This window comes from Orycteropus afer, unplaced genomic scaffold (genome assembly GCF_000298275.1).
Source record: "Orycteropus afer afer isolate SDZICR_OR568_19922 unplaced genomic scaffold, OryAfe1.0 scaffold00152, whole genome shotgun sequence".
Taxonomy (NCBI): domain Eukaryota; kingdom Metazoa; phylum Chordata; class Mammalia; order Tubulidentata; family Orycteropodidae; genus Orycteropus; species Orycteropus afer.
In genome coordinates this window covers 3939674-3951187 of record NW_006921739.1, presented here as the reverse complement: position 1 = coordinate 3951187, position 11514 = coordinate 3939674, and the positions used below count along the sequence as shown (strand labels likewise).

The following is an 11514-nucleotide window of genomic DNA, read 5'->3' as shown; positions in this document are numbered from 1 at the left end:
GGAATACACAGGAAACCAAAAAGAAATTGGTTTAACAATTTCAGGAGATAGGATATAATCAAGAGCCAATGGTATGGAAAGAAGAAGTCCAAGCTGCACTGAAGGAATTGGCAAAAAACAAAGCTATAAGACTTGATGGAATATCCATTGAGATGTTTCAACAAATAAATGCAGAATTGGAGGTGCTAATTCAATTATGCCAAGAAATATGGAAGACAGCTACCTGGCCAACCAACAGGAAGAGATCCATATTTGTGCCCATTCCAAAGAAAGGTGATCCAACAGAATGTGGATTTTATCAAACAATATCATTAATATCACATGCAAGTAAAATTTTGCTGGAGATAATTTAAAAATAGTTTGCAGCAGTGTATTGACAGGGAACTACCAGAAATTCAAGCTAGATTCAGAAGAGGATGTAGAACAGGGGATATCATGGCTGACATCAGCTGGATCTTGGATGAAAACAAAGAATACCAGAAAGATGTTTTCTTGTGTTTTATTGAATATGCAAAGGCATTTGACTATGTGGATCATAACAAATTATGGATAACATTGCAAAGAATGGAAATTCCAGAACACTTAACTGTGTTTATGAAGAATCGGTACATAGACCGAGAGGTAGTTGTTTGAACAGAACAAGGCGATACTGCATGGTTTAAAATCAGGAATAGGTGTGCATTAGGGTTGTACCCTTTCATCATACTTATTCAATCTATGCAGAGCAAATAATCCAAGAAGTGAGATTATATGAAGAAGCATGAGGCATCAGGATTGAAGGAAGACTCAGATGACATAACTTTGCTTGCTGAAAGTGAAGACTTGAAGCACTTGGTGATGAAGATCCAAGACTGCAGTCTTCAGTAGGGATTACACTTCAAACAGAAATCTTCACAACTGGACCAATAAACAACATCACAATAAATGGAGAAAAGATTGACGTTGTCAAGGATTTCATTTTACTTGGATCCACAATCAACACTCATGGAAGCAGCAGCCAAGAAATCAGATGGCATATTGCACTGGACATTGATTTTAAACCATTCAGTATCCCCTTGTTCTATTTGAATGACAGCCTCTTGGTCTATGTACAGCTTCCCCATGAGCACAATTAAGAGTTCTAGAACTCCATTTCTTCACAGTGTTATTCATAATTTGATAAGATCCACACAGTCAAATGCCTTTGCATATTCAATAAAATATAAGTGAACATCTTTCTGGTATTGTTTACTTTCAGCCAACATTGATTTGATATCAGCAATGAGATCCTTCATTCCACACCCTCTTCTTAATTCTGCTTCAATTTCTAGCAGTCCTCTGTCAATACACTGCTACCAGGGCTTTCAGTAAAATTGTACTTGCATGTGGTAGTAATGATATTGTTTGATAATCTGTATTCTATGGATCACCTTTCTTCGAAATGGGCACAGATATGGATCTTTTCCAGTCAGTTGGCCAAGTAGGTGTCTTCCAAATTTCTTGGCATAAACAAATGAGTACCTTCAGTGCTGCATCCATCAATTCCTGGAACCTTGTTTTTCTCAAGTTCCATCAGTGCAACTTGGACTTATTCCTTCAGTACTATGGTTCTTGATTATATGCTACCTCCTGACATGGTTGAATATTCACCAGGTTTTTTTTTTTTTTTTTAATACAGAGATACTTTGTATTCCTTCCATCTTCTTTTGATGCTTCCTTCATCATTCAATATTTTGCCCATAGAATCCCTCAATATTGTAACTTGAGGCTTAAATTTTATTTTTAAAAAAACTTTTTATTATGATTTGGATGAAATTTTACAAAACATATTCATTTTACATTCAGCAGTTCATGCATATTTTGTTTTGTGACACTGATTACAATACCCACAGTGTAACAGCTCTCCTCCCACTTCCTCCCTGTGGTCACCCTTTTCCTGTATCTTTCCTGCCTATTCATTCTACCTCTCTAAATATCTCCCCATGCAAATGATTTCTGATATCCCATGATTGCTCTAATGAGTGCATCTCCCTGTGGTAGTTAGGGTTGTGTTATTTTTAAAAAGTATTTCCAATAAATAAGTGATTGATCTTACAAAATTTTATCATGCGATCTCCAGTATCCTTTCTATCACCAAGGCTATATTTTCTGATGTTTTTGTTTGTTTCCAACTTCAGCATTACAATAATGAGTAATTATCAATATATCTTGATTGCATGTTTGGTCAGTTTTAGACTGTTAGTAAAAATCTTCAATTTCTTCATCTATGACTTTAGTAGTTGGTGTGTAAATCTGAATAATGTTGTTGTTGTTGTTAGGTGCCGTTGCATCGTCTCCGACTCATAGCAACCCTATGCACAGCAGAATGAAACAACGCCTGGTCCTGAGCTAGCTCCATGATGCTTGCTATATTAAGCCCATTGCCACTGCCACTGTGCCAATCCATCTCATTAAGGGCCTTCACCTCTTTCGTCGACCCTCCAACTTACCAAGAATTACATCCTTCTCCAGGGAGTGGTCCCTTCTGACAACATGAGCAAAGTATGTGAGACAAAGTCTGGCCATTCTCTCCTCCAAGGAGCAATTGGGCTGCACTTCCTCCAAGACAGACATGTTATTTCTTCTAGCAGTCCCCAGTACTTTCAGCATTCTTTGCCAACACCACAGCTGAAAAGCATCAACTTTTCTTTGGTCTTCCTTATTCATTGTCCAGCTCTCACATATATATGGTGATTGAAAATACCATGGGTTGTGTCAGGTGCACCTTAGTCCTCAAGAAAACATCTTTGCTCTTCAGCACTTGAAAGAGGTCCTTTGCAGCCAATTTGCCCAGTGCAATACATCATCTGATGTCCTGACTGCTGCTTCCATTGCTGTCAATTATAGAAGCAAGCAATATGAGGTCTTTGACAATTTCAACCTTTTCTCCATTTTTCGTAATGGTGCTTATAGGTCCAGTTGTGAGGATTTTTGTTTTCTTTATATTGAGATGTAATCCATACTGCAGACTGTATTCTTCAATCTTCATTGGTAAGTATTTCAAGTCATTCTCACTCTCAGCAAGCAAAGTTGTGTCATCAGTGTATTGCAGGTTGTTAATGATTCTTCTTCCAATCTTCATGCCATGTTCTTCTTCATATAGTCCAGCTTCTCAGATTATTTTCTCAGCATAGAGACTGAATAAGTACAGTGAAAGGATGCAACCCTGATGCACTTCATTCTTGATTTTAAACCATGCAGTGTTCCCTTGTTCTGTTTGAACGACAGTCTCCTGGTCTATGTACAGGTTCCTCATGAGCACAATTAAGTGTTCGGGAATTCCCATTCTTCTCAATGTTATCCACAATTTGTTATGATCCACACGATCAAATGCTTTTGCATAGTCAATAAAACATAAGTAAACATCCTTCTGGTATTCTTTGCTTTCAGCCAGGATCCATCTGACATCAGCAATGATATCCCTCATTCCACGTCCTCTTCTGAAACCAGCTTGTATTTCTGGAAGTTCTCTATCAATATACTGCTGGAACTGTTTTTGAATTATATTCAGTAACATTTTACTTGCATGTGATATTAATTATATTATTTGATAATTTTCACTTTCTGTGAGATCACCTTTCTTTGGAATGGGTACAAATATGGATCTCCTCCAGTCAGTTGGCCAGGTAGCTGTCTTCCAAATCTCTTGGCATAACCGAATGAGTGCCTCCAGTGGGGCATCTGTTTGTTGAAACGTCTCAATGGGTATTCTGTCAATTCCTGGAGCCTTGTTCTTCACCAATTCTTTCAGTGCAGCTTCAACTTTTTCCTTCATTACCTTTGGTTCTTGAACATATGCCACCTCATGAAATGGATGAAGATCAACCAGTTCTTTTTGGTACAGTGACTCTGTGTATTTCTTCCATCTTCATTTGATGCTTCCTGCATCATTCAATATTTTGCCCATGGAATCTTTCAATATTGCAACTCGAGGCTTAAATTTTTTCCTCAGTTCTTTAAGCTTGAGAAATGCCAAATGTGTTCTTCCCTTTTGGTTTTCTAACTCCAGGTCTTTGCATGTTTCATTATAGTAAATGGCTTTGTCTGCTTGAGCTGTTCTTTGAAATCTTCTCTTTAGCTCTTTTATCTTGTCATTTCTTCCATTTGCTTTAGCTACTCTTCACTCAAGGGCAAGTTTCAGAGTCTCTTCTGACATCCATTTTGATCTTTTCTTTCTTTCTCATCTTTTTAATGACTTCTTGCTTTCTTCATGGATGATACTCTTGATGTCATCCCACAATTCTTCTGGTTTTCTGTCATTGGTGTTCAATGCATCAAATCTAAATCTTTAGATGGTCTCTAAATTCAGGAGGGATATATTCAAGGTCATATTTTGGCTCTCATGAACTTGTTTTAATTGTCTTCAACGTCAAATTGAACTGGCACATGAGCAGTTGATGCTCTTTTCCACAATCAGCTCGTAGTCTAGTCCTGGCTGAAGATACTGAGTTTTTCCATCTCCTCTTGCCACAGCTGTAGTCAATCTGATTCCTGTGTACTCCATCTGGTGAAGTCCATATGTATAGCTGCCATTTGTGTTTTTAAAAAAAGGTATTTGCAATGAAGAATTCATTGGTCTTGCAAAATTCTATCATGTGATCTCCAGGGTTATTTCTGTCACAAGGCCAAATTTTCCAACAACTGGTGATTCTTCTTTGTTTCCAATTTTGCTTTCCTATTACCAGTGATAAGCAACACATCTTGATTGCGTGTTCAGTCCATTTCAGAGTACAGAAGTTGATAAAATCTTTGATTTCCTCATCTTTGGCTTTGGTGGTTGGTGTATAAATTTGAATAATAGTAGTATGAATGGGTCTTCCTTGTACACATATGGATATTATCCTATCACTGACAACATTGTATTTCAGGACAGATCTTGAAACATCCTTTGTGATGATAAATGCCATGCCATTCCTCTTCAATTGTCATTTCTGGCATAGTAGATCACATGGTTGTCTGATTCAAAATGGCCAAAACTGGTCCATTTCAGCTCACTAATGCCTAGGATATCGATCTATGCATTCCATTTCATTTTTGACAACTTCAAATTCTCCTAAACTTGTACTTCATACATTCTATGTTCCATTTATTAATTGATGTTTGTAGCTGTTTCTCCTCAATTTGAGTCATGCCACATCAGCACATAGATGTCCTGAAGACTTACTTCATCCATATCGTTAAGGTTGGTTCTACTCTGATGAGGCAGCTCTTTCCCAGCCCTATATTGAGTGCCTTCTGACCCAAGGGGCTCATCTTTATGCACTGTGTTGGACAGTGTTTCCAAGCTATTCATAAACTTGCCTAGTAATGTATCAGACAGTGTTTCTCTGCTGTTCATAAGGTTTTCTCTGGCCAATTTTTGAGAAGTGGATGGTCTTCTCCTTCTTCCTAGTCTGTCTTAGTCTGTAAGCTGCATTGAAACCTGTGCACCATGTGCAACTCTGCTGGCATCTGAAACACCAGTGACACAGCCTGAAGCCTCACAGCAATTTGTATGCCTCACAGGATGACAATCTGACAGACAAATTTGTCTCCCTTAGCTGTTGGAAACCTCTGTGGTCTCTCCTTACCTAATTCCTACCACTCTGTGGACCCTAGATGCTCCCTCCTTTTCCTGGCCCTAGGAGGCTTGGGGCCTGCCTTGCCTCCTGCCCCTTTTACCTGGATATCCTGCTGCTCCTGAGGTCCCTGAGGCCGTTCCTATTCCCTCCCTTTCCTGGCTCTAGGGGCCTTGGGGCCTAGCCTTGCCTCCTACCCCTTTTTACCTGGATATCCTGCCACTCCTGTAGTCCCCGAGCCCACTCCTGCTCCCTCCCTTTCCTGGATCTAGGGGGCTTGGGGAGACAAACATAAATGAGAGAATATACTATGCTCATGGAAAGGAAGACCTAACATTTTGAAAATGTCAGTACTACATTACAAATCTGAATAATAGTTGTATCAATTGGTCTTCCTTATAGGTGTATGGATATTATCCTATCACTGACAGCATTGTACTTCAGGATGAATCTTGAAATGTTCTTTTTGACAATGACTGTAATGCCATTCCTCTTGAATTTGTCATTCCTGGCATAGTAGACCACATGATTTTATAAATCCAAAATGGCCAATAACAGTTCATTGCAGCTCATTAATGCCTACTATATAAATGCTTCTGCATTCCATTTCAATTTTTACAACTACCAGTTTTCCTAGATTCATACTTCTTCATACTTTTCACATTCTGATTATTAATGGATGTTTGTAGCTGTTTCTTCTCATTTTGAATTTTGCCCCATCAGCAAATGAAAGTCTCAAAAGCTTTATTACATCCACCTCATTAAGGTTGACTCTAATTTGAGGAGGCAGCCCTTGCACAGTCATATTCTTAGTCTTTTCAAACCTGAGGGGCTCATCTTCTGGCATGACATCAGATAGTGTTTCCCTGCTATTCACAAGGTTTTCAGTGGACTGAGTAAAAAAGAGATTAATCAAGTGATTGGAGTGCATCATAAGATTACAAAGCCAATTCAGTGGGATAGAAAGTGAGCAACTCAGGCTGTAGCCAGAAAGTAGGAGCCTAGACTTTAAGATTTCAGAGGTGAAGCTGTTCCAGATCATTATAGGTCCAGATTATGGCTTTAGGAGTACTAGGTCAAACCATGTGGAATTGTTGATAGTCTTCTGTTTTTCACTTACTAAAATGCACTTTCATTGATTCAACCCAGTATTTAGCTAAAGTTTACTGGGGGTGAAGGTCAAGGATTTTTGAGGTTAAGGTATTGGTTGACTAATTCATACAGATCTACCACTGAGTGATTTTAGGAAATGAGGAGAGGGAAGAGTGCTATGACTCAGTTGCCTGTCTTGTATGAGACTGGAAGATGATACTGAAGAAAAGGGATGGCATGGATCAGTCAATGGCACAGATTGAAAGGTTTTTTTTTTTTCCCCCCTAAACATGAGATAATAGGAATAATGGCTTAATTTACAAGTTGACAAACAGGATCTCAGAGAATATGTCTTTCTACACTATCTGTGGTATTTAGATAATAGGAAAAGAAGTAGCCACTTCTCAAGGAAATGGACTCCAGTGTGAGTCCAGGCTCAGTTAAGAAAAAGAAGCAGAGAGGGCATTCAGAGAGGTAGCAGGATGAAGTTGTGGTTGTAGAAATTTTAGGCAGAACATAGACCTTTATTTGAAAGTCCTCAATTTGAACAAATCAATGTCCCTTTCCAACATCTAGTACACGTTCATTAGATTATCCTCCCTATTTAACTGAGCTATCAGAAGCTCAGAAAACTAAGGTCAATATGAGAAACTGATGGGATAAAGTGAAATTTTAATCTATTTTAGCACCTGTGACCCAGATTCATTTTGCCTTAAAGTACCCCATAGCCAGAACATTTGAAAATGTTTTCACTTTGCTATTCTCTTTCTGTCTTACCCATGAGCTAGAATTTATGTCTTTTCTCAAGTCATATCAGACCTCTCTACCCATTTTCCTACCTATCCCATTCTACATTCCACTGAGTTCACTCAAAGGGGAAATTAAAACCTCAATTAATAAATTCTTTCAAAATGTTATAGGCTAAATCCATGGCAACTATGTTCTAAGAATCTAAGGCCTTCAGACACATTTATCCATACTGGTCAGGGGAGTGGCCCAGGTGAGTTTGATTCTGTTAATGTTCAGAAGAGGATTCCAACCTGACTTTCTGCTCAGGTGGTTGGCAAAACATCTGGATGTGCCTTCACTCAACATTGAAACTTAGAATATCAGTGTCTTATTCTTGGAACTCTCTGCTGTTTAGTTATGAAAAACACATACATAAGAAATACTAGTCATAGAAAACTTCCTGAAGGATGGGTAACCCATTCACTACAAAAAGTTCAAGAGCTATTTGCTAGGCCTGCGTTTTTGGGACCTGAATATTGTTGCAGTATTACTTCACTGGGTTACAGTGAAGAATATATGGACAGTGACATATTAAACCTGCTGTTGTGATTATTGTATGGATGTTACCGAGGATGATAGCCTCATAGTACCATAATTGATGAGGATCTATGGATGAAATTTCTTGTGGGTGTTAGGACTAGGAAAACCATATTCCTCTTAAGCCTCCAGTTTACTTTTAGCAGTGGATTTTATCTACATGTAAATGTCCATGTCCCCTTTACTCTATCTGCTTGGATGCTCAAAATGAAATGTGTGACTGGGCTGTAGCAACTGGATGCGCTCATCCTTCCTTTAGCTTTTATTAAAATTTCACTTCACTTAATTTCTTCCTTTTTTTATTGTCTGTATTGTATGCATCTCTAAGCTGCCTCAAGTCTTGTTTTGACAGGAGGAGGCTCTATAAATAAATAAATATTGGGTCTATATAGAAACAATTTCCTAGATATTTTGTTTTCATTTATAAATAGAATTACCTGAATCTTGAACTCATTTTGCTAATGAACTGAGAATTTGAAACATTTTTCACAGGAATCCTTTCTCCTGGAGGCACTGGAATCTGTGATCTGGAGTGCCAAACATGTAAATCTTTATTTGCATTCCTATATCCTTTTCTTCTCCTTTCATTTGTTATGTCTCTGGTTCCCCTACCTTTATTTTGCCCTTCATGGAGTTCTTAAAATCCCCTTCTCAAGCACAGATCTGATCATATCCATCTCTTGATTTGAAAAAAAGAAAAAAAAAATCTCAAATGCTCTATTGTCTCCAAGAAAAGTTACAAATCTTACCCCTCTTTATGTTTTTAGGACGTAGTAAAGACTGGAAGTATGCCAGGCAGTTGATAAATGTTATTTGAACAAACTAAATTACATTAAGTAGGATAATGAATAGAAGGTACTAGTAGAGCACTTGGCTGTATTCCTAAAGACCAAGTTGCATGTAACCTAAGCCATGGTGTTTTCAGTCACCTCACATGCATGTGAAAGCTGGACAGTGAAGAAGGAAGACCAAAGAAGAATTGATGCCTTTGAATTGGTGGTGTTGGTGGAGAATACTGAAAATACCATGGACTGCTAGAAGACTGAATGAATATGTCCTGGAATGTTCCTTAGAATGGCCAGAATTTGTCTCACCTACTTTGGTCATGTTGTCAGAAAGGACCAATTCCTGGAGAAGGATATCATACTTGGTAAAGTGGAGGGTCAGCGAAATAAGGGAAAGCCCTCAACAAGGTGGATTGACATAGTGACTGCAACAGTGGGCTCAGGTATAACAAGGAGTGTGAGGCTGGCACAGGACTGGGCAGTGTCTTGTTCTGTTGTACACAGGGTCACTATAAGTCAGAATCAACTCAATGGCACCTAACAACAGAGCACTTGGCACAAAGTACATAAATTTATTTCCTTCTCAATTACTTTTCCTTCACATCTAGCCCAACTTACCTTTCCCAACTCATCTCCCACCGCTGTGACTTTAAGCATCACAAACTGGCAATTTTATGTGCATAACATATATTTACACACCTATGAAAGCCTTTTCCTGCTATATATATATATATATATATATATATATATATATTGGTTTCTACAATGGATTTCCTTTCTTAAATCCATTAGCTTTGCCAAATTTAGAGAAAAGATGGCATAATTCTGGTGACGTTGGTGAAAACTCCACTATATCAAGCCATACCTTTTATATTTAGCTTGACTTGGGCATTTCTGGCATCTTTCACCAAAAGAAAGCAAACTAATATAAACAATTTTTAGCCACTATATTAGGTTAATTGCAGTGGTATGTTCTTTTTAATTGGCAAATTCTTTCTAGTGAATCAATACATTAGAACAATAAACTGTATGAGATCAAAGGGGAAGCATTTGGCCAGAGATAAAAATCAGGAGACAAGAAGGGATAGGAAAGAAGCAAACACAAGGAGGGAAGTGGGAAGAGTGCTGTTACATTGTGGGATCGCAATCGAAGTCACAAAATAGAATATGTATGAACTGTTGAATGGAAAACCAATTTGCCCTGTAAATTTTCACCAAAATTCCAATAAAAAGTAAAAAAAATTAAAATACAGTAAAATGAATATATACTTCCATTTATAGATCCAAGCACCCCTTCTTTCTAGTATTCAAAATCAATATTAAAAGACTGGGAGACGATTGAACATTTGGATTTAAACAAAGTAAATATTTTTTCTTTATATGTAACCAGTTGTTTAGCATTTTATTTCATTATATCATCCCCTACAGGTAGTCTAAAATGCATTTTAGAAAATTTTATAATCAAAAGAAGGATGGATGATTTATTTTATTTACCTAATAGAAACCCAGGAGCTCTGGTAGCATAGTGCCTAAGGCACTTGACTGCTAACCAGAAGGTTGGCGGTTCAAACCCACCAGCCACCCCTCAGAAGGAAGGTTGCACAATCTACTTCTGTAGTGATACTGCCTCAGAAACCCAAGGAGGGGTTGCTATGAGTCAGGTTTGACTCAACGGCACATAACAACAACAAACAAAAACTCAGTTTAAGCCCACTGATAGCTGCAATTCTCCTATCCATTTCCACATAATTTTCAGAATATGAATGCCAGGAATTGTGCTATTGATACTGATATCAGGACAAGGAACAGAAGGGGGAAGTGTCTCTGGAGGAGTCTCTGGAGGAATGAACAAAGATACTTGTGCAATGTTGGATATTTCTGACTTCAGATTGACCTTGTCAACAGCCTGAATTGCAATAAAGAGATCAGTGCCATTCTCAAAAGTGATGTTTTCTGGTTTAAACACAAAATCTTCTTCAGAGTTGGCATCCTTTGGGATCAGATCAGTAGTGTTCACTTGAACAGAATTATCAAACTTGTCTCTGAGATCAAGAATACTTGTACTCACTCGAATGATATACTTCTGAGCTAAAAACAAAACAAAACAAAATAACGTGAACCATAATTCTCAAGTCTTAAAGACATTAACAAGTCTGCTAGAAATTGTACCCCCAACCCATAAGATTCTATTGAATAAATGTAAACAATGATCCATATTTTAAAGTGTTAGTATCTCTTCTGCATTCTTGTTTGTACATCCTGACAGAATGATAAATGTATGGATCAGACATGACTTAAAGCATCAGTAAACATTACTAGGCATACGTCATGGCTGAGAGAAAAGATTGTTTAAAATACTGCTTATTATTTTATTATTTATAGAAGGATTTTTGGTACTGGTGTTTCTCAAACTTTAACATACATACAAATCACCCAGGGTTGTTACAATGTAGATTCTAGTTCAGTAGGTCTGGAATGGGGTCTGAAATCCTGCATTTCTAACAAGTTCCCAGGTGATGCCCATGTTGCTAGTTGGAGGACCACGGTTTGAGAAGCAAAGTCTGGTAGGACTTGAGGTTACTTCCAAAGGACAGCTCTGCCTGTAGATATGCATTCCCAGTCCTCCAGGAGCCATTATTAAACATATAGTCTATATTAAAGGATTGTTTTCAACAAAAATTACTATAATGAAATGTGCAAAGACCTGGAGTCTGAAAACCAAAAAGGAAGAACAC

The 11514-nt window shown here is 37.9% G+C and overlaps 1 protein-coding gene across 1 annotated transcript in view; it reads right to left on the bottom strand.

Moving 5' to 3' along the window:
• Nucleotides 1-10478: 10478 nt before the first annotated feature.
• Nucleotides 10479-11514, bottom strand: part of CLCA1 (chloride channel accessory 1) — a 37621-nt gene continuing 36585 nt past the window's right edge. The window contains exon 14 of the mRNA XM_007946197.1: nt 10479-10867. Coding sequence (XP_007944388.1) covers nt 10479-10867 — 389 coding nt within the window. The remainder of the gene's footprint in view (nt 10868-11514) is intronic.